The sequence below is a fragment of the Staurois parvus genome, unplaced genomic scaffold, assembly GCF_062004578.1.
Source record: "Staurois parvus isolate SC_StPar_1 unplaced genomic scaffold, SC_StPar_1.0 ptg000354l, whole genome shotgun sequence".
Lineage (NCBI taxonomy): Eukaryota > Metazoa > Chordata > Amphibia > Anura > Ranidae > Staurois > Staurois parvus.
Window position 1 is genome coordinate 3,395,763 of NW_028318150.1, and position 24,955 is coordinate 3,420,717.

General features: G+C 39.7%; 1 protein-coding gene across 2 annotated transcripts in view; it reads left to right on the forward strand.

The window, feature by feature from the left end:
- EPB41L4A (erythrocyte membrane protein band 4.1 like 4A) overlaps window positions 1–24,955 on the forward strand; it is a 350,398-nt gene that overhangs the window by 274,678 nt on the left and 50,765 nt on the right. For both annotated transcript variants that reach the window (XM_089684738.1, XM_089684739.1), the window contains 4 exons: window positions 271–392; window positions 4,998–5,088; window positions 13,009–13,092; window positions 23,272–23,379. In XM_089684738.1, the coding sequence (XP_089540864.1) occupies window positions 271–392; window positions 4,998–5,088; window positions 13,009–13,092; window positions 23,272–23,379 (405 nt within the window). The remainder of the gene's footprint in view (window positions 1–270; window positions 393–4,997; window positions 5,089–13,008; window positions 13,093–23,271; window positions 23,380–24,955) is intronic.

A 24,955-nucleotide genomic window follows, 5' to 3' on the forward strand; every position in this document is an offset into this window, starting at 1 on the left:
AAAAGTTATTCAATATGGGGCTACTTTATTTAAAGCAGAGGAGAGAAAATGGGAATAAAAGTTGAGTGGTTTGCCTTCATGATCAGTCAGGATGCAGTTTTCCATATGATACCAGGTGAAACCTGTTTGGTTGCTACTAGTAACAATGACACTTATGCTCTTATTTTCTTATTGAGTTAGAAAGAATGGATATAGACTATTAATCAGTTTGTTTTATCATATGCTGAGATGTTTTGAAAATATGTTGTAATTTTTTTACCTTTTGTTTAGTGGTAGGACTGCTTCCCAAATGAGCAGAGATCTTTCCATCCAGCTTCCAAGGGCTGACCAAAGAGTAGAGAGGAACCGAAGCAAAACCTATCCCAAAAGATCAGCACTTACTCAGCAGCCAGGTACCAAGCCATCCTTATGTTACATTGCATCCTGTATAATAGTAAATTCACAATGGTTTTGAGGAGACTTGTTCCAAAAAAAAAATATATATTAAAAAATATACAGGGGTTAGAAAAAAAAATTGAAACACTACATCTCTCAACCTTTTCAACACAGAGTAACCCTTAAAATATTTTCCAGTCTCCGGGAACCCCTGCTAAAAATGTCCATATCTACAACTCATGATACAGTCAGGTCCATAAATATTGGGACATCGACACAATTCTAATATTTTTGGCTCTATACACCACCACAATGGATTTGAAATGAAACAAAGAAGATGTGCTTTAACTGCAGACTGTCAGCTTTAATTTGAGGGTATTTACATCCAAATCAGGTGAACGGTGTAGGAATTACAACAGTTTGCATATGTGCCTCCCACTTGTTAAGGGACCAAAAGTAATGGGACAGAATAATAATCATAAATCAAACTTTCACTTTTTAATACTTGGTTGCAAATCCTTTGCAGTCAATTACAGCCTGAAGTCTGGAATGCATAGACATCACCAGACGCTGGGTTTCATCCCTGGTGATGCTCTACCAGGCCTCTACTGCAACTGTCTTCAGTTCCTGCTTGTTCTTGGGGCATTTTCCCTTCAGTTTTTTCTTCAGCAAGTGAAATGCATGCTCAATCGGATTCAGGTCAGGTGATTGACTTGGCCATTGCATAACATTCCACTTCTTTCCCTTAAAAAACTCTTTGGTTGCTTTTGCAGTATGCTTTGGGTCATTGTCCATCTGCACTGTGAAGCGGCGTCCAATGAGTTCTGAAGCATTTGGCTGAATATGAGCAGATAATATTGCCCGAAACACTTCAGAATTCATCCTGCTGCTTTTGTCAGCAGTCACATCATCAATAAATACAAGATAACCAGTTTCATTGGCAGCCATACATGCCCACGCCATGACACTACCACCAGCATGCTTCACTGATGAGGTGGTATGCTTAGGATCATGAGCAGTTCCTTTCCTTCTCCATACTCTTCTCTTCCCATCACTCTGGTACAAGTTGATCTTGGTCTCATCTGTCCATAGGATGTTGTTCCAGAACTGTGAAGGCTTTTTTAGATGTCGTTTGGCAAACTCTAATCTGACCTTCCTGTTTTAGAGGCTCACCAATGATTTACATCTTGTGGTGAACCCTCTGTATTCACTCTGGTGAAGTCTTCTCTTGATTGTTGACTTTGACACACATACACCTACCTCCTGGAGAGTGTTCTTGATCTGGCCAACTGTTGTAAAGGGTGTTTTCTTCACCAGGGAAAGAATTTTTCGGTCATCCACTACAGTTGTTTCCCGTGGTCTTCCGGGTCTTTTGGTGTTGCTGAGCTCACCGGTGTGTTCCTTCTTTTTATGAACATTCCAAACAGTTGTTTTGGCCACGCCTAATGTTTTTGCTATCTCTCTGATGGGTTTGTTTTGTTTTTTCAGCCTAATGATGGCTTGCTTCACTGATAGTGACAGCTCTTTGGACCTCATCTTGAGAGTTGACAGCAACAGATTCCAAATGCAAATAGCACACTTAAAATGAACTCTGGACCTTTTATCTGCGCATTGTAATTGGGATAATGAGGGAATAACACACAGCTGGAACAGCTGAGAAGCCAATTGTCCTATTACTTTTGGTCCCTTAACAAGTGATAGGCACATATGCAAACTGTTGTAATTCCTACACTGTTCACCTGATTTGGATGTAAATACCCTCGAATTAAAGCTGACAATCTGCAGTTAAAGCACATCTTCTTCCTATCATTTCAAATCCATTGTGGTGGTGTATAGAGCCAAAAATGTTAGAATTGTGTCGATGTCCCAATATTTATGGACCTGACTGTATATTAATCTGATAGTCAGTGGGAAGAATGCCCCTTACACTTGTGGTCATTGGGAAGAATTATCCCCTTACAGACAGCTAAAAAGATCAATTGCATCCATGGGATCTTATCGGAGAGGCAGAAATTGCTCATTGCTCAAGGAACCCCTAACAACCTGTGGAGGAACGCTAGGGTTCAATGGAACTCTGGGTGAGAAACCCTGCACTACTTGTTTTGCAAGTGTGAAAGTGATGACATGTTTTGCTATGAAAGTGGAAGGGATGTAACACTCTTTTGCTTCCGCTGTGTGATGAGACACCTAGCTAATAATAGGAAAACCTCACTTTCGCCACTCAGTGCATGTGCTGCTAGTAATACTGAGTCATGTCAGAGTTTACACAGCTTCAAAGAAGGCAAATTGTTTGTGCCCACCTAGCTGGTGCCTCTGGGAGTGAAGTTGCCAATTTATTTGCCATGTCGCGAGATGCAGTATCAAAGGTTATGACAGCATATACAGTTTCTGTGAAAACATTGTCTGATAAGTATAAGCACAGTTGACCTGGTAAACTGAGATTTGCAAGACTGAGATTGAGCCCTGCAGTCACTTTTCCAGCAGATGTTTCTTATATAGTGTGGCAATGCAAGGCCATGCCAATGTGTGATTAGGCAGTTTATGCCAGATTTTGTAAGAGGCAAGCACACTAATGGCACAAGCGTATGTGGGCTTTCTATGGTTTTTGTAACTCTGGATCAGAACATTCAATCCTGTGTCTGGCTTTTCTAGAAACCTGCAATCTGGCGTACACAGCTGTGAGGTGTCATTATATACACAGGTGTGAGAATAGCTCAGGACTCCCAGTTGGAGACCACTCTCAGCAGGGAGATGGAAGGTCTCATCAAGGGGTCAGAGGCCCCAGCCAGAAGCCAAGAGACAGATGTCTCAGTTCCTGGAGACATGGTGTCTGGGGAACCCCCATCTATAGGCTAGAGGTGGGCAGCAGGGTGCTGTGATTAAAGCCTTTAGAGCCAGGTATCCAGGACAGATACTGCCATTGAAGCTGAGTGAACTGATGCATTTCAGAGGTCTATGACTAAGCCCCGATGGGTGGGGCGAAATGCATCAGAGGTGCAGCTCAGAAGGAGCTCAAGACTGAGGCCATTCACATTCCTCTCCACCTGTTGAGCTAGTGTTGTGCTGCATCCCTCATTTCCTCATAACGAATTGTCAATTGCATGAAATAGCAGATCCCTATATGCAAATAACAGCCACATGTTATGATTACCTGCTCTGGCCAACCCTCTACCACCTCCAGTCATGGTGATTGACATCTTAAATAGGCTGTAGTGAAGAGAAGGGGGTATGTTAAAGCCAACAATCACAAGAGCTGGTCATTATTTGCAGATCAGAATGTTCTATGAGAAATAGAAAACAATGTGCAGGCACCTGTAAAGTGCCTAATATTTCATTGAAGTGGCAATTTCTTATCTTAAAGCCACAAATTGCAAGCTGTAATGGTAATAGGAACGTTTTCTTTTCAGCTGCCAGTTCCTAGTTAAAGCTTGACCAAATTGGACAAAATCTACCCTCGCAGTGGGATTAAAAGCTCGTTTGGTCTAGGGGTGCAGGAATAAAGAGTATTACTTACCCTATCCCTCGGTCTGGCAGGCTACAACGCTGTTCTCTTCTCGAAGGTCCTGCCTGTAGGTGGACCCTCAGCATGCTATTAGCCCTGCACTGTGTGTGAAGGAGACTAGCATGCAACCGGGGCTGAGCTTGTGGAAAGCAACAGCACTAGAACGTTCACATGGAGTGAGGGAGCCTGTCTGAGCCAGGAATAAGAAAAGTACTACACCCTGTCTCTGGACCCCTAGATCAAGTGAGCATTTAACCCTTGCAGTGCAGGGAGGGTCCCACTGCAACGATAGATTTAGTTTAATTTCCGGACTTCAATTTTATCTGAGCAGTGGCCATATTATATGAATGAAAGGAAAGCTGGTATGAGAGAAATATAGGCACTGCTCTGATTACCTACTACTGTTCTTTGACAGTTTAGGTTGCTCTGTGTTCTCCAAACCCAGCAATCCTGGGAATGACAAAAGTCAACCTTTTCATCAAATCATCAATTTAAGACAATTTATAGATGTGTATTTCAACCACAACTGTGTATTGAGTTGCTTTCCTGTAGTTAAAATATATGATCTGCAGTGAGGACCGCTTTTGTACATTGTAACTTTATTGACAATCACTTGATTTTCTGAACATCAGCATCTCAAAGTATTTGACTAAGCAACATATGTGAAAATGAAACATGCTCCATCAGCACATCCTCCAGTTCTTAGCCCAACTCTCATTGTGTATAGTTTGAGCACAGCTAGAAGGAGAATCTAGTTCTTTCAGGGATCCAGAATAAAATGGCTTTGAGCTGTGATAGTGAATGGAACATCCGAGGAATTAAATTCTGCAAAACAGTCTACAGTCACTGCTGACTTCAGCATATTCTTCTCACTAGCCCAACACAATTTTCCAGAAATCACACCAGCTTGACAATACAGCTATATCAGCAGAGAACAAACTACTTCAAAGGAACCTGTTCATCTCTGTCTTGTGCTTATAGCCCCGAGGGGCATTTTGGATTTTGCATTGCTGATTTGAGTAGACAATGTGCACATGCTGGAATAGATGTAATATAGCATTAATATTCCTTTGAAATGTCTGACAACAAAGAAACTACCATCAAAATGTGTTTTTTACAGCTTCAAATAATTTAGAGCAGATATCAACAAACTTGGAAAATGGAGAAAATGAAGGCACCACAAAAATCATTGCCCCATCCCCAATAAAGAGGTAAGTTCAATTGTGAGAGTTCAGGAATCATCAGATGAATTGGTGATTCACCTTCTAATGCACAAATTGAAAGCTGCAGGTGTTGATTTGCTGAGTTGCCAGTATATGTGTTGTAAGTGTGAAGCCCAGCCAATCAGAAAGATCATTAATGCTTGTTAATGTTAATCATACTTTCATCCTGCTCCAGGTTATCCATAAAAATGTGTGCATGTAGTAAAACATGATACACATCTGTATATATCTCATGCCATTTCACGGGTGAACACAATTTTAAGGTTGGACATGTTGGGTATCTATTTACTCGGCGCAACCTCATCTTTTATAGTTGACCAAAAAATTAATAATCTATTGCGTTTATTCTCTAAGGTGTCTGCTTTCACAAAATATATAATGTTTTGTGTGTTAATATTCAGGCCCAAACCTATTTTTTAAATGTAAACAAAAACCACAAAAACTGCAAAAAAGGTTAAGAGGCCATTCAAGCAAAAGCAGGTGAAAATAATTGGTATTCAAAAAAAGGGGATTTGTGAAAAGAAATTCACAGAAAAAGCGGCTACATTATGAACAGAACGTGACACTCAGAAAAATTTCCAAAAATGATGCTTTATTACACATATATAAATATGACATATGGGCGTTCGCCCTGGTTTACCATCACCTCAGTATGAGACAATACACACAGACCTAAAACCATATAAAATGATACCAAGACCGGTCTAAATGCATGTGCAACAGAAAAAATGACTGCAGGAGTCTAATGTCCCTGTAGCACAGACACATAGGTGAACACTTCCCAAAAGAGGTGTATCCAAAAATTATACCATAGGCATACCATAATATTGAATATTATAAATAGAACAATACCTTTATGGTGAGTCCCAATCAGGGAATCCAAAAATTGTACTATGGATATAAATATCACATGTATGTAATACAGCAAGCACAATATGCGTCAAAAAGAGAACAACAAGCCTCAGGCCTGTATGGAGGGAGACATAAATGTCAAATATATGATGCAATACATTCCTGTGCCGGCACAAGTGGTTGGGGCCCATTCATCTGTAATATAAACAGCTGTATCCTAGAGCTCTTGAATGAAAATATGCCCCATTTATTCCCAGGGTGGAAGAAAAGATGCAAAAAGCAGCACTCTGCTTGAAATGGTATCTTCACCACTATATGTGGACTACACACCACCTTTCGTAGGGAAAACAGGACATATCCCAAAAGATCTTCTGCCTGTTGAGATATATGTGGTATATCCTGTATCCTATACAAAGCACCATGATGTCCCCATCCTGTGGTGAGACAAATAATATGTGGGAAGTCACTGACAGAGTTTACACTCAATAAGATATATAGGTCATATAGATCACAGAGGACCATATATCTAATGTCCTGTAACAGTCCACTCACCACCTGTGCTGTGGGTATTAGGAATGAAAGAGATGTCCTTCATGGGTACTACCATACACGGCCACAGAGGCCTAGGAACCACCGCTGACATCCGCCGATATACCGCGGGTTCCAGCCCCTTCTTGGCGCTTGTGCTGCTCACACTTGCCTCATGGCAAGTGAAGATGGCTTCCTCCTTATGGGTCAGCGTGCGTTCCACCTAATGCGCATGACCGGAAGTGACGTATCTGACGTATGACGTCAACGCGTTTCGCCGATGGGCGTATCTCACTCAGCTTCGTCAGGACCAATGAAACAACTGCATTTCAATTTCCTATTTATAGTGGGTAAAGACCCACCCATTTATGCAAAAAGGCTAACCTGCAATTGTTCCTAATGGAAGAAAAAAAGGGGGCTAAATACTTAGCACAGCTGCTGGTCTTTGTTGAATATAATTAAAAAGACAGACGGCTGGAGACAACAGAGAGGGGAGAGGCTTAGCAATTTTAACAATGCATATATTGATCAAAAGATCATGAATTAAATATACCAGTCAATTAACGCTTTTATCACATTTTAACCAGAAGATGGCGATATAAATCAGAGAATCAACAATTCTATTCATTGAATCAGGTTTTTTAGGAGACAATGTAAATTACCAAAAGACACCACAAGATGGCAATATAACCTGAGAGTTCTCATAAGGGTCATTGCAACAAAAATACCCCAATTCTCAGGCAACCATCCTATGGTGTGGTTATTATTCAAAAAGAGGAGGTACTAAGGGACAATTAACCAGATAATCAATCCTTTTACATTTTTTAGAGCTATATTGAGGCTCATACCATAAGATCATCCATACTATTGTTAATATTCCCAATATATATAGGTTTATTTTGGGGTTATTTAATCTAAAGTCCAACCCTTTATAAAGACAAAAAAATACAAAAAAATGCCGTAAATTGCCCACCGCATGGCAATAAGCAGGTACATAGTCCTATAAACCTATTTTTCCAAAAACACTTGGAGGTCACATTCCACATTTAACCCCTTAGGGTACAGTGTATCAAGTTTATATATCCAATGTTTCTCCTTTTTAAGCAGTTCTCTGTCAAAATCACCTCTCCTTTGTGGGAAGTGCAGTGCATAGAAACCTTTTACTTTTGTACCGTCCAGTTTACCTCCATGATATTTGGCGTAATGTTGGGCAAGATTACTGTCAGGGTCATTTGATCTAATATCTCTAAGATGTTCACCTATTCGTACTTTGAGTTGTCTTTTAGTCTTACCAACATACATCTTTTTACAGGGACAGGTTAAGATATATAATACTCTCACTGTGGAGCAGTTTATGAGACTCTGAATCTTATAATGAGTGTTATTTCCTGAGTCATAAAAGGAATCCGTACGATCCACATATTTGCAGATTTGACATTTTCCACATTTAAACATCCCCTTGGTACGTGATTTTAACCATGTTGTTTGTTTTAATGGTTGATAATCTGAATGAATAAGGAGGTCACCAAGATTTGGTGCTCTTCTTGCTACCATCTGGGGGCGCTCACCTACAATCTTACTCAACCTAGGGCATTGAGTTAGAATCTTCCAATGTTTTTCTAATATCAATTTTACATCTTGCCATTGGGCTCCAAATTGGGTTATCATTCTAACAGGTTGATCACTCGGTTTAGCCTTTACATCCTTTTTAGGAGATAATAAGTCCTCGCGGTCAGTTTGATATGCCCGTCTCCGAGCATTTCTAATTTGGGAGTGGGAATATCCCCTTTCTCTAAATCTTCTATAGAGGTCCTGAGCCTCCATTCTAAAGTCATTGATGTTTGAGCAATTTCTCCGACATCTCAAAAACTGTCCCACTGGAATCCCTGAAATCAGTGAACGTGGATGATAGCTTCTTGCCTCTAGTAGGGTGTTGGCAGCAGTAGAAAATAATTGGTAGTTGGATTACCGATATGAGACTAGCATGCAAAAAAAAAAAGAATGACTATCATTCATCCGATATTCTCATTGTGTGTGCGAGGCTTAAGGAAGTTGTGAAAATCTAGATACTGTCTTTGGCACCATAAGATTAAATGGTGGGAATACCAATCCACAGTGGCACCTTATGTCACTGAAATGTGATGTATCTATGCTGTCTTTCTCCTCCCTCTAGGCATTGACAGCGATCCATTTATTTAAAAAGAAGTTCATAAAACTTTAGTTTCCAGTTTCAAGAATCTAAACACAGATTGCAAGCAAACACTGTTCATGTACTGTATATGCTATTGTCATGTCATATTCTGCATATGCTTTCCACATTCCTAAATTTTAAAGAATAATCATACAATAATAGACAATTTGTCTTCAATAGAAAATTGAATCTCCAGACCACAGTAGCTTTACTTTTCTTTACATAAAAAGAAATGAAGAAGTATTTAAAGCAATACAATACAAGCCCACACAAAGGTAGGAAAGAAAAAGACATCTGATTTTGTCTTGCATTTTATTCCTTGCACAGTGATGAAAGTCCTTCATATTGTACCTTGACATTTGCAGACATAGGAATCTAGACAGTTGTAGGATTAATAATAAAGTACACCATACACAAAGCCTTGGGTGGATTTGTTCAGAATACATTCACTTTCTAGAAGGAAAATTTCTTTGGTGGAATAAAATATGTTAGAATTTTATTATTACTCAGCTGTCTCAGATTTGCCCATTATGAGAAGAGACACAGGACAGAAACTGAGAGCAATGAGATTCATTACTAGTCCCTCCTGGCAGTACTTGTTGTCTGATAGAAGGCAGGCGACGTCAGTACTGGCTGCATCCTACTAACTGAATAGAATAGTCACTCATACCGTGTAATCACTTTTACATGCTCATTATCCTCAGAAAGACAATTCAGAAGAGGCTAAGCATTATAAACAAAGAACAACCAACAGCAGTTGAACTCAATAGGAATCATGCAGGTATGCGACCTAGATGGCATGATATTCTCATAAACAGTGGAAGAAGATGTGCTTTTACATAATAAGCTCAGGAACAAAAGGAACAAGACAGTAGAAAATGAGAATAAAGTGTTTTGTAGCAGATGCTGGTATTCCCAGTAAGTGTCATGAATGGAAATATCGAATTTCTATACCACAGATTTGCATCTTCAAAGCAGTCATTCTTTACAAGAAGGAAGAAAAAATAAACCCTTATAGAAACAATATCGCCGCACATTCTGAACTGTCAGTGGTCATAGAAAAATATTGTTTTACAATTTGGCCAGTGGTGCATTAGTCTCTCTGTGTGTGTTATATGATTGATGGTATACAGAGACAAGCACCAGGGCTGCAGCTGAACAGATGGGTTAGAATCTTTTTTTTTTGTCAAATTTTCTCTTCATCTCTGCTGATAAAATAGAGATGATTAGAGATAACTTGGCACCACATGGTACTACTTTACTGGCAGTAATGGAGAGATTGCCTGACACTTTCTGAATAGTGGATATACATGCTGGGTGCATGGAGGATCTTTCACAGTCTGATTATTCAGTTATCAGATCCTCTTGTGTAATGACAGTTTAGGAATGATTGCTAAATCCTCAGCATACACATGTGTTCTCTAATTAGCTGCTTAGTGCTGGGTGTACACAGGCCTTTTCCTGTAAAATGTGATAAAGATGTTCATGATAAAGTCCTAGTGTTTTCATCGTCATCTGTTGAAAATCAGCAGTGAAGATCAACTGCACTGCTTCAAAGAAAATCTCATACTGAATAGAATTATAGAGTTCATCATTTCTTGTTTACTTTTATTTCTTTTATAGTAATAAGAAAAAATTGCATGGATCACAATTTAGCCCATAACTAGCCACATATTTTGCCGTTAATATGGAAAAGTGAAAAAGAAGGAGAGAAAAAGATAATAGAGCAAGCAGAGTGTAGTTACCAACAATGTGTTGCACTGTTGTATCTATATAAATCATGCAAAACAATATACACTGTATATCTGAAAAACAAGTCCACCTAAAAAGTCTCAAAGTGATTTATATAAATGCAATCACTTGTGAGAACTACCATTCAAAAGTGTTCCTTCACCAGCTACAGTGTTGCCACCACCATATCAACACGCTTACGAGAGCCTAAGACCCCACATTAAAAGAGGCTAAATAGCCTCTAAAGGAGCTGAGAGAGCAGGCAGTGAAGCACTGTAGGGCTTCGGTCATGGATCATACTTTTGACCTGCTTTGCCATCTATAAGACTGCATCAGACCACCTGTTCCAGGAAAGTAACCCCTCCCATTCTACCTGAAGGTTCTGCTGGGAGAGTTTGGCGACCGATCTCCATATCATTTAAAGCTCAGCTGTGGGTTCATCATCCATCCTGTTGAGAGAGACTTTGAATCATCTGGTCTGATGATAGATTGCAAGCACTATTTGACCTCTTTTAATATGGGGTCTCAGGCTCTGGTAAGAGTGTTGATATGGTGGTGGCAACACTGTGACTGATGAAGGAGACTTTTGAATGGTGGATCTCACAAGACGTTTCTTCTGTGGTCAAATTATTTCTGCATTGTCAACCTCCTCATAATGTCTGTAGTTAAAGTGTTACTAAATCCTTGACCCTGCATTCACTCTATCTGGTCTCCCACAGAACACTGAACATGGAAATGCAATTATTTTAGTAAATATAAACTGCTCAATACTTTTTTTTCTCATCAGCAGTATATAGCAGTCCTGTGACTTCTATCAGTGAGCAGCCAAGCACTGGTTAAAACATGTAGGAGGAATTTTTATTCTCCTCTGACTGTCCTAAGAGGCTGCATTACTCCTGAGCTTGCTGATTGACCCTGTGTTGATCACATGCACACTTCTGAAAAAAACTCTCTAGCAATACACATCAAACTGAGCATGTGCAGAGGGACTCCTAGGGCTCTGTACTATCAGCAGATGAATTGGGGACTGTGGAAGAAGGGGAGGATCAGAGAAGTCAGGATCAAACAGCCTTTTTACACAATGTGGAAAATTAACCCCTTAAGTTCCACAGTGAGTATAACAGGCATGCTTTACTGCATACACTGACTGATTTTACTGTTGTGGGCTTAGTAACACTTTAACATTAGGTGGCACATGAGTCAAAAACATTTCTAAAATGGTACCGAATACATTATTACATTCAACTTTAGTTGGAGTTCATGGCAGATCTTGCTAATACCTGTGTTAGGGATATGTCCTTTTATCTCTTTTTTATAAACTGATTTGATGCAATTTGTCCACCAGGTTATAGAAGGTTCTCGGGGCTATTAGAAAGCATAGAAGAATTGTTTTATATGTATGGTATTTTATTTCATATGTTCAAAGCTTCAAAAGTGTAGAATTTCTCAACGACTGCCTCAGCAACACACATGTCCTTATTGTTCCTTTGAGTGTAATTGTTTTGCTAATGACTTTTCAGTTCAGTACAAGCTCTTCCAAATGTATTAATTTCCTCTAACAAGAGCCAACAGGCATAGAAAATGCTTCATTGACGTAAATGACATCATTACTATAGTGAACATTGCATCAATGGCTTAGGCAGTGAAACTTTGTAACTTAGAGTGACTGAACGCCTAGAGACTTTCTGGGGGTGATGAAAGTGAGACCAACACCAGAATCATTTGATTACCAAAAAAAAAAAATGTCTTTTATAGGATATGAAACACAGAACATAATGTTACATCTTGCTGTACAATTAATTCTCTATATATTTTAACCGCACATATATAGTATACGTACAAGTATACTATTTACTGTTGTTTTTTAGACATCGGTAATCCAACTACCAATTATTGTCACCTGCTTTTGCTTGAATGGCCTCTTGCACCGAGTAAATAGATACCCAACATGTCCAACCTTAAAATTCTGTTCACCTGTGAAATGGCATGAGAGGGGATTTTAAGAGCTTGGGTGGAACTTTAATTTTTTACACTTTTTTATTTTTTTTACTTAACTTTTTTTTTCATCAAATAGGGGACAAAAAGTCCTAACACAAGGATGTGTGGAAATGGTCTGGATTGCCTCCATCTGACAGCCAACAGTCGGCTTGTCAGATTCAAACACAATTCCAGCAGCTGCAGCCTTCATGAGTATGTGTAAAACTCCCTGCTGTCACCATACTGCTGTCTACATTGGTAGCAGTAAAAGGGCCTTTGTTTTGTATCCCCATTGGTTTTGGAGGGCATCAAATGGGCATGCTGTCATCGAATAGTGGCTAGGAAAGTCTTTAGATACTAATGTTCCCAGTCCACTGCCCCATCCAGAATGCGGGATTTCTCCTTTTGCAAGATGCTTTTACCTAATCAGTTGGATTGTATAGCTTGCATTGGGTACATATAAACCATTGCCATCTATACCACACTTTCAGAAACATTAACCTAAAGAAAAAAGGTTTCACATAATAATACAAAGAATAGCATATCATGCTAATAAATCATCAAATTAATTCTCAATATATTATCAATAATGTTGACCTTATTGCATTGATTACAATTCTGTTTTACAGCTCAAAAAAGGTCAAATGTGAAAACAGCCCAGATGTCCAAAGAAGTAAGTCCAGTGCACCATGGGAAGAAAATGGCTCTCCAAGGTAAATTGCTGATGTAAACAAGAGAAATAATATAAATATGCTAGTCATGTTGGAAAAGACCAGTTCACTGTGATATGTGGAAGTTAGGGAACAAAATACTCGAAGGCTACACAAAAGTAGGTTATGTGCTAAAGTGCTGTAGATTGTGTCCACACCTTAGCGCACTACCCTGTGATGGGGTGTGAGGAATCCTCTTTCCTAGATCAGCCAGTATCTTGTCTTCCATGAGGTGAAGGTCTTGCCACAGATTGCACTTTAGGTCCCAGAAAGCGAGGGCCAGGTTTGGTGGCATAGTGGAATGATGTTACCATTGCCTGGTACAGTTAATATTATACTGTTCTCTTTATATTGTTTCCTTTGTGTTAAATTCCTGTCAGTACCTCTGCTTTCCTATCAAAAACTGCCACACTAGGCATTAGAGGTCAGTTCTCTAGCTGTACTGGGAACACAGTCTGCTTTCCTCTCATTATCAGACTTGCCCCCCACATAGAATTTACTGGGAAGATCAAGGTGTTGCTGTTTCTCCACCCTCACAACTCTATGCAGTTGAGAACAGAGGGTATGTGATCACTTAAAAGGTATTTATAATAATTACATATTTGCAGGTAAAAGTGGAGAAAACAATCAGCATGGACTCTGTTGGACAATATTTCTTTGATTGTCCTAATGTCTCAACAATTTGGTTGGCTCCTGAAGATGACCCTGGGTTTGTCTCATTGCCTGCAGGCAGCTTAGACCAGAATGTTTCTTCCAAAGAATAATCTTCAGTCTATCCAATCTCATATTCGTGCCCTTCAGTCTGGGAGTTGACCTCCCCTCAGCTGTTGCATGAGAGCTGTGGGTCAGTAAGGAATCCTCTTACAGGCAATCCTTCTTTCTCCAGCCTCACACATGACTGTCTCAGCACTGCACTCCGTTGTCATGTGACAAGTTGGCTGAATTTCTGTGCAGACCGATTTTGTCTAGCCCTGAGAATGACGTAATCCCTAGTCAGGTGGATCAGCCTTCCAGGTGTGGAGTTGGGTAAGTGCTTTTTGCCACCTTATGGAGGATCTTAATGGATGCCAGCTTGTTGGGCTGAGGAGAAGGCATGGACACCCTGTCAGTGCAGGGGACCTGATCTTCAGAGAAATCACATATCACAGTCTACAACTTGGAGTTTCAGGGGCTGTGGTTGTTTCTACATTTCTGGATCATCCCGTTGACAGGTCACCTGCTCTGGATTCAGTTGGACAATGCCATATTGGTGGCATGACTCCAAGAACAGGAGATCTTGCTGTTACAAGAGAGGTACTTTGGTTCCTGACCTGGGTAGAATTTCAGATTCTAGTCCTGTTCTTTATGTTCATGTCAGTTGCAGACATCTTGTCATGGAAAGCAGTTTATACAGTGTGCTCCTGGGCCTGGTTCAACTTAATGCTGGACATGTCTGACTCCAGATGCAGATATTCTGTAGCAGTAGCAGTAAATACTCATCAGATCTTTAGGTCCAGAACTAGGCCTTTTCTCCTTCTATAATTCTTCCTTATCTACTTTGCAGACTTGAAGGGGGGGGGGGGCTTTCTGGTAATTCTTGCTCTGGTTTGATCATGGCAAATATACTGTTAGTGCTCCTGACTGTTGCTCCATGAGTGCAACAGATTGTTGGGGAGTCGTGTCCATAAATTGCAGATAGACTACATTACTATATGTGTGAAAATAACACCTCTATACAATGAGATATCAGTCTGCGAGATGTGAGATCCTTTTCAGAAGATTAGCAAGTGTATACTCCATACTTTTATGGTTTTAAACAGTTTTGTACTTAATAATGTCTAAGATTTTGTAACAGTGTTGGTGTTTCTAATGTTGTTCATGTGAGTCTAAGCACCAAAAAAAAATCCAGTTTTTTATATTTTTTCATTGAAATTTATGCTCAAACAGTATATAAGGGTGTGTGGTACAGATTACACCTAATGTCATCTGTATGAAATCAGAATTGTGTGACATAGCAGTGCATATTCGTTGGACATAGTGATTATGTGTCACAGAATTCAAGGATGTAAATGTGTAGGATTATTCAAAAAGTGAGTTTGCAAACTTCAAGATCATTCAGATTGGTAGGAGTAGGCTAGAAATTATTTAATTCAATGTGGAAATTAATATATGCTTTTACATTTTGAGTGGAGATACATTTTAAGTCCTTATTCTTCTTTGCTGTTTTTTTTGTTAAGAATGTTAACCTTCCATCCCTTAGTTTAAGACCTTGTATGGAGGGTTCCCAGACAACTTCTCCCAATTGCCCCTTGTAGTTATGTGGGATCAAAATTTGGTTTTCTTTGCATTTTCTATTTTCATTTGGACTCCTTGAAGGTAATTCTACTTTAATCCACCCTCGCTGGGTCCTTTCCTAGTAGTCTTCTCTCTCTTTGATTGTGATTTAAGCAGTAAGTCTCCCTGTCTCTCAGCTACTTACTTTTTTTTAGGTAATCCTAGGATGGACCTGTAGGTTGATTTGGTTTCAATGGACTAGAAAGATAATTGGAATATTGTAATCCTTATTTTGGAGTCCTTTGAGGGACACCGGTCCCACCCTTCTGTGTTTTTGAATATGTTCTCGGTACTGATATGCTACTAAACTGAGGCATACCGGTAGGCTGGCCTATAATCTTTCTGTAAGTGCAGTATAACCTGAAGGTAAAAGACTTTCTGTGTTCCTCAATGAACTCCCAAGAAAATAATTTCACTTTAACTGAGTAGTAAAATTACCAAACATTGATTATTTACAGCAATCTATGTTTATCTAAAAAAAAAAAGATAATACTATGCATTCCCTTTAATATTAAATTGAAGCTGTTGGGAACAGTAATTTCTCTTTGCCACCAATGCTGAGGCTTTTTCCAGCTAAAAAACAGGCTTCCTAGGTACATGGCTGGTAATATGCAGCATGCATAGTGCTCTCTGGTAACTCTTATGGCAATCTCTCAAGTAATATGTGGCACTAAGGTACCCTGTAGTTTATTTATTTAATTTATTTATTACGGGTGTCTATATTAGCCCCCTATCAGCCCCTGCACTCAAGTAGTTTATAATCTAAGGTCCCTAATTCACATTCATGTATTCACATACCAGGGCCAATTTTTAGACAGGAGTCAGTTAACCTACCAGCATGTCCTTGTAGTGTGGAAGGAAACCAGAGTACCCGGAGGAAAACCACGCAGACACAGGGAGAACATGCAAACTCTTACAAAACTTGTGCCAGTACTGTGCAGCTGTCTTGGGCAATGACTTTGGTAAGCAGCTATCATTGGCATTACAGTGACATTCTCTGATTACAGCACTCTTGTATCATGGCTGCACTGACTGATAACAGACTTGACCACCCACCAGTAACTATTTGTACTTGTAATTCACACTGTGTAGCATTGTAGAAATACATGCACCACAAGGCATTTTTTTCATGTTATGTTGTGCTGTATTGCCACAGCCTTTTTATTTTGAATGGGCCCCAATGCAAGAAACATTGCTTGATGAGCTGTAGCACTGATACATGCGTTGCAACTGAAATACAGTGATGGGAATGGTCCTTTTTAGGAGATGTACAGCAGTGCAGTTTTTATTTTTTTTGGTACCACTTTCTTTATTATTATGTGGTTACGGAGTCCCTTCCGTCATATTTGTCAATATTAGCATCTTAGGGATGGGAGAGATTGAAGCTCTAAATGCTAGGAGGGTTCCCTAATTCCCTACTGAATGGGATACCCTTGCAAGTCAGGGGAAGGCAAAGATAAAGATGGTGCCAACTTTAGATGACAAGTGAGTGAAGAAATGAAATTTTCAGGAAATATAGAATTTAGAGTGGAATTCTTTGATTACTGTATTTTTAGTCTGGAACATTTTCTGCTAACCTGTCATTGCCTGTTTCTATTTCAGCTTAAAACAAATTGTTCTATACCATTCACAACTGTGACAACACATGCCATGCAGTACATTCTTTCACACAAAATTCTGTGAATTATATGTATGCCTTTATATACAGAGGATGTCTTAGTGGGGGAGGGGAGGCTTAGAATTTTGCCTCTGGCAGTAAAAATCGATACAAACCGCCTGGGGTCAGCAGTTAGTTGCTGAACATTTTCATGCTGGCAAGTTTCTAATGTGGAAAGTTCTGAAGAGCAAAGCACTGGCGTATTACCTCTTTTTAATGAAAGAATGAAGAACAAAGCTTTGTTAATCCCTGAAGCACCAGAGTTGTGGTATAGCTTGATGGCCAGGGCATGTAGCATGGTTTATGCATTGTGTTGATTTATGTGTGAATGACTTTCAGACACCTGATCCTAGCATAATAAATATTGGCATGCTTTTTATTCATATATAGACCTTTTTCCTGGAACTAAAACTCCAGAACTTAGTAAATTAGGCGAAGCTTCAATTTGCAAAGAATACCTAATCATATTACTGTATACATGTTAGTGGCGTGAGTTTTGTAAGAGTTTGTATGTTCTCCTTGTGCATGTGTGGGTTTCCTCCGGGTATTTCGGTTTCCGCCCACACTCCAAAGACATGCTGGTAGGTAAACTGCTTCCTGTCTAAATGGGCCCTGGTATTGTGTATACATGAGTGAGAGTTAGGGACCTTAGACTGTAAGCTCCTTTGAGGTAGGACCTGATGTGAATGTGCAATATATATGTAAAGCACTGCATAAATTGTGGGCGTTGCATAAACACCTATATAAAAAGTCAAAACTTTATGGACCTAGACTTTTCAAGTTAGAATCTGGATCTTACCAAAGAGCCGGCAAGCAACTGTTTATTAGTGTGGACAAAACAATAAGGAAAAGATATATGGTTTCGTTGGTATGGTGAGCCACCAACCAAAAGAACTCTGAGATCCAAAATAACAATTCAGCCAATGCACCTCTGTCCAGTATTCAAAACGTTTGTAAATTAGGGCAGGAGTTTAAAACAGCAAATATCTGCTCTGAAACATTTGCATGAGCATGCTAAATATTCAAATACAAAACTAACACACTGTATATTTATAAGAGATTATTTTTTTGCAGGAGCGCTGTTGTTCCCCACTTCACAAGCCTCAGCTGCTAACCTCTTTCTTTTTAAAGTACTTACTATAATTATTTTCTCTCTGGGATTAGGGTTTTTTTTTAGAGCTACTGAGATTTACAAGTTGTTTATTTTTCTATATTTGTTATTCAAACAGCTCAAGGTTACAGAACAGCCTGTTCTAACTGTCACCATTAAGGAACATTAACATCTTTTGGTTTGGCAAATCAGAACATTCAAACTTTGTTTCCAAACTAGTTACCTCTTTATATCACATGGTGTTAGGAAATGTTTCGGTTTCAGACAAATGGCTTTTGTGTTATTGGGTTTTCTATATCTTCTTTGCATTTAAAGTGTGTGTGTGTGTGTGTGTGTGCGGGGGTGGGAGTTGTTATGCTGGGAAGGGTAATTTGAAAGGGGTGGTGCTAGGAGGAGGATTTGGGGGCATTTGATCTGGGAGGAGTGGTGATTTTTGCATTTTTGTGTAGGGAGATTTTTGAATTTATGCTTAGTGGTGACGTGCTGATTAAGATGGCTGTACGTGTTTATTGTGCAATTTTCCTTTAAATTTACCAAAAACCATATAATATGAGGTCAAAACTAAACAACACTTTCAATTTTTATTCAGTCAGGCAGGCCCTTGCACTGCTTAGTTGGAGGTAAATCTAAAGAAGATTGTACAGCCTTAGTGCTGTTTTTGCTGTGATTTCTGCTGAGACATGATGCTTACACATTGGTGAGGGGGGCACAGTTTGTCATCTTCACTCTGGGCACACAGGGCACTCAACAGATCTCCTCCTCCCCTAACAGCACATAACTCAGTTCAGATTCCCTTACAGACACAGCCTCTATCTGCTCAGTATGTAGCTGGCTGCTCTGTTGTTGTTCTGACCTATGAAATCCCAGATTAGAATTACAGCGCAGCTGATGTAGCCAGCTACATACTGTGCAGATCAAGGCTGTATCTGTAGGGGAATCCAATCTCAGCTATGTGCTGGGTGGGGAGGAGGAGATCTGCTGGGTGCCCAGGCTCTGTGCAGTGCAGGGATTGGAGGAGGAGCTTTGTTAAGTGCTATTGCTCTGCAAGATCACCAGTTGAAAACAGAGGGAAAAAAAGAAAAGCAATGCAGCGACCACATCTAACGACTGGTAAATTACTGGACTGGACAAAATTATGGCTTTTTGGTAAAGCCCATCATTCTGCTGTTTTCAGAAAAAGCAATGAGGCTTTTAACGCCTTGACGCCGATGTCACACAAATATGCAGCCTCACAGAACTGGGCTTTTTTTTCGTGGAGCCGCATATTTGCACACCTGTCTTTGCGCTGGGATCGCGCCGCACAGCATGCTCCCAGCACAAAGACTGCGGTGTCACTGAGAGCCCCGGGTCCCGTTCTAACAGACCTGGGACCCCCGATCCTGGGTCACATGATCGCTGTGATAGCCTCTGATTGGCTATCACAGTGATCAGTCACTGTACAGCCCGGACCCCTTGTTTTTTTCTCTCTCTATGAATGGAGAAGAGAGATACATTGTATCTCACTAACTCCTGGCATAGAGCGAAAAACCAAATGTTTGTTAAAGAAAAAAGATATATAAATATTAAAAAATAAAAAAATAAACAAAAAATACCTAATCAAGGTTTGATCTAGTTCAGTGCCAGGGTTAGTGTTTGGGTCAGGGTCAAAGGTCAAAAGGTCAGGGTCAAAGGTCAGGATTTTTTTTTTTAAATGTGATGTTAGTGTCAATGTCAGTGTCAGTGTGTTTTAGGTTAAAAAAAAAGACAAAAACAAAATGCGCACTATTGTTTCTGAGCTGTACTAGGGGTACAAACAACAAATAACATACATATATGATATCGCTGCGATCGTCAAAAGCTCAAGAATTTATTTTGGGTTGTTTTTTGGTGGTAGGTTATGGTAGTAACAAGAAACACACAGCTAAATAAAAAAATTATTTTTTTTTTACTGTTTTGGGCCAGTTTTCCTTTGATAATAAAAAAAATCAGGAGATATCCATTACTATTTACCACCAAATGAAAGCCCAATTTGTCCTGAAAAAAAACCAAGGTATAATTCATCTGGATGTACAAAGTAGTTGTGATGATATGTACGGTTTTACTAACACATGTCAACGTTGCAAAATTGTGCTTAGGCATTTAGATTTGTTTTACCCTTAGGCATGAAGGGGTTAAAGAAAAGAATACAGTCTCTACAGCCAAACATAGTGGAGGTTCACTGATGTTTTTTGGTTGTTTTGCTGCTTCAGGCACTGGATTGACCGTGTGTATGTCATTATGAAATCTGAAGACTACCCAAAAAGTCTGGGTTACAATGTAGGGCCCAGTGTCAGAAAGCTGGGTCTCTGTCAGGGTCATGGGTTTTACAGCAGGACAGTGACCCAAATTACACATCAGAAAGCACCCAGAAGTGGTTTTAGACAAAGCACTGGAGAGTACTGAACTAGCCAGCAATGAGTCCAGATCTCAATCCCATAGACCACCTGTGGAGAGATCTCAAAACAGCAGTTGGGAGAAGGAACCCTTCCAATCTGAAAGACCTGGAGCAGTTGGTGAAAGTGGTCCAAAATTCCAGTAGAGAGGTGTAAGAAACTCATTGATGGTTACAGGAAGTGATTGATTTCAGTTATTTTTTCCAAGGGGTGTGCTACCAAATATTAAGTAGAGAGTGCTAATAATTTTGTCCATTCCATTTTTGGGATTTTGCATGGAATGTGTTAGATTTGGCTTTTTGTTTCTTTTTTTGTGTCATACCAATACAAACAAAAGGAATAAACATGAGAATGCCTAAACATTTGTAATTGCAACAATTTTCTGGGAGAAGTGGTGCTTTATATGACAGAAATGCAGGAGTGCCAATATTTATATTTTTGGCCATGACTGTATGCTTTTTGCAGTGCGCTTACATATATTGTGTTGAAAAATTTAGGGCCTGTCACTTTTTTTTGTGTGAAGGGCAGTGCACATCAGTGCAACACACTAGTGTGAACTGCTCCTACAAAAAAAAAAAAGCCAACACTTCTGGTGTGACTTAGACCCTTAAAAGCTGTTTTAGTGCAATGTGTCAAAAATTACGGGACAAAATGACAGTGAAAACAGATTTGTTTCTACACAGCAGTTGGAGTTTTCAAGGCTCTCGAGTCCCATAAATTTGTATCACGTTGTGTAAAATGTTCTATACTAGAAACTTTTGTGACTATGGTTGTCTTGATTTAACCTTGATGACTGTATGAATTGCTGTGTTTTTATTATTGTAACTTTTGGTTGATTTGTACATATTTCGATGTCTTGGCAGGCAATTGTGCTTGTGTGATATATTTTACACACTAACCCTTTGACACTCTTCTAAATGTCAATGGCACTGATTATCCTGTTGTCACCAATTATTTTTCTTGTTATTAAAAAAAGTTAAAGGCACTACCTATAGGCATTGTAGCCTACCTAATCATGGAATCTGTGTTTCATTCTGACAATATAATAGCCCCATTCTGTTATGTTAAAGCTTAACTTCGGTTCCTTTCTCATACCACCTGCCTCTAGAAGGGTTTTGTTTTCCTTAAAAGTTCCCTAGTTTTTTATCTGAAACTTCAGTCATGCAATAGGCTTCACCCCTCCTATCCTCTCTTTTGGATTGTAGTGTGGGAGAAAAGCCCCTGTCCCAGTTGGGTCTGTCACAGGGAGTACTTCTTTCATCACCCACTTCACTTCCTAGTGATGTGTCCACAGCCTAGTCCTTGTTAAAAGGAGGCCCATCAAAGGGTCCTCACAGTTCTTCACCCAATTTGAGGGACTGCAGTAAGGCTGATTTGCTGCACAGCAAGCTGCTTGTAATAAAGGGTTCCCATTGCTGGAAAAAGTGCAGCAGATAAATAAGGTAAGTAAATGAAGACAGATCCACACTCTGTTCACTATAACAGTCCCCACAGCTGCTCCATCCCAAGTGCCAGTCCTCAGCTCACCTCAGGCACACTAATCACAGGTGCAAAATAAGCCACACTCCAAATCAATAATCATGTGTTTGTACTAAATAAATCCTTGGTACACTGGCAAGGTACACCTGAGATGTATTCCATCTCATTGGACTTAGGAGACACTGAGGCCCTGACAGGAGAGAACCACACAGAGTAGCCCCCCACTCCATTCTGCTACCCATTCACTGAACTCTTTGTATTTTGTGAATGAGTTCATAAAATACAAAGGCTGATGATGTACCCTTCCATATAGGCTGCATCCATTTCCCCACTTATCCTTCGTGACTGAGTATACTGAAACCCAAATGCACTATACTCCATGTCATTTACTCAGACCCACTTCAGGTCAGCTGCTGGATATACATTGTGTGAAGGTGACAATACATGGAAAACACAATAGAAAAAATGGACAGAAAATGAACATATGTTCTGGTGCTCTTCTGTACTGCAGCCTTGGTCGCAGGCCCTAATATGCTTTATAGCTAATATGGCCTTTGTGTTTTCTCTACACTTTGTGCTGAACCTGTGAATTGGATAATGGATCCCAGTAGCAATGATATAAATCACATATCATTTATGCTGCAAAAACATATATTCCTGAAATAAACACTGAGCATTGCTGACTTTTTTTTTTTACAACAAATGATGAGGAACATCATGTACACATCCAGCTTAATATTATAAAAACATTTGTTCTAAGGGACAACTTTCCTGGTTTTGCCCATTACATCAATTACTGACCTTGACAACCGTGATGTCCTTGGGTGCTATTTTATTTGCCATTGATGTTGTGTTATATTATTGCACTGAAGTCACTTACTATAGAATACCATTGTTGAGATGCCTTGTTCTGTTGTTTCATTGGAACTAAGCTGTGTGATCAGCAGAGTTACATGCAAGTCTCGTTTCTGTGCTAAGCCTGGCTGAATAGGGGTTTTAACTTAGTAAAATGCTTTGTTTTTAGAGGCATTTTCTCCGAGCCTTCAATTTCAAGGGTCAGCTATGTCAATTTTACAGAATACTATTATAAAGATCCAATTACATGGTAGGCAGTATGCTATTATAGCTGTACCAAAGTGATTTGCATACTTAGCATAGTCAGCGGAACATTAACTTCTCATCACCTTTCTTATTTCCATATTCCTTTTTAGTGGCCTTTACAATTCTCCTAGTGACCGCACCAAATCGCCAAAGTTTCCCAGCCCACGGAGGCGCAATCAGTCTGGAAGTGACAACGAGTCAGGGCAGCATATCAGGAGGTAAGTAGTTTAAAGTGGACTACGCCTACTGTATTGTAAGATGAATGTGTAATGCAGCACTTAAGCTTAGTAATAACTATTCAAATTACTTTAAGACAAGTTTCACCACCATGCTGGAGGAGTGATACTAGTTCTGACTAAATTAATAAGTGGAGATTGGTTCACTCCCCAGCATACAATACAAAATGCTTTTGAATACAACTGATCTATATATTACATGGACAAAAGCAGGCAAGAGATGGAAGATATGCTTTGTGGTGAAAAAAGAACTCTCTAGTTTGTTTTATTTCATGAGTCTCATATATATATATATATATATATATATATATATAAAATTCAGCTTGTGATCAGTCTGTGTTTGCTGTTTTCCAGTATACCATACAATGTTCTATTTGTGAACTATGTTCTAATATAACCTAGAAAATCATACACTTTTAGAGAGATTGCTGGATAAAGAGTGCTCTGTTCCATTATTTTTCCATTGGCCATATCCTACATACCATTTCAATGCACAGCCATACTGTGGGGTTGATTTCCTAAAGCTGGAAAGTGCAAAATCTGGTGCAGCTGTGCATAGTATTGAATCAGCTTCTAACTTCACCTTGTTCAAATAAGCCTTGGCAAAAAAACTGGAGATGATTGGTTTCTGTGCAGAGCTACACCAGATTTTGCACTCTTCAGCTAAATCAACCCCTTTATGTTATACTGCACCTCCCACAGTAAATTTAGTTTTAAGTAAGACTTTACTACAGGAAAGTGTATTAGTATAGTATTTATATTTTTTAAATAGAACTGGTATGATTGACCTATTATATACAGCAGGGGTAGGCAAACTTAAAGAGGTGCAGATCTACCTTAGCAACATGGGAGAAGTCCAAGATCACCAGGCACAGTGTCACCTCCTCATACCTGATTTAAACCTATAATTGCCATACTACTGTGTCGCAATTGCGTACATTGTACGGAAATCGTGGGTTTAAATCAGGTGGTGAGGAGGCAACATATCACCTCCTCACCACCTGTCAAACACACTCAGATCACTTTTCCCAAGGGCAATAGTGCCAGCTGCACTTGTGAATGAGACCTTAGTTACATTCGGCAGCAGCACCCTTAGGGGTCGTTCACATGTAAATTTAGTGGATAGTATTCAGGTTTTAGAAGATCCTGCATTCAGGAGTTTTGATGCACTTTGAGAAAGTGCACCAAACTTGCAGGATATATTAGATTTATATGGCTAAGCACAGGAACGCTACAGGTACACTGCACTGCACCAGCAGTGTGGGTAAACCGCAGAGCATCAGTATGAAAGCAGCCTTATACTATTATGTGTGTATTGCTTTATACTGACCTGAAGATCTCTTCTTTCCTGCTGCTGGCACCACTCTGGAGACCACTAACCGGGATAAGAGGTGGAGTGCAGTTGGTATCACTCTGCATGGCATGGGACAGGAGCCAGCACTACAGAGGAGACATCAGCGTATGTGGCTCTTGTGCTCTACTACAGCTCCAACTTTACAAGTAGTCCCTCTGCATTTCACTCTGTTTGATGCTCTGGGGTGGTGGGTCAGCAAGCCCA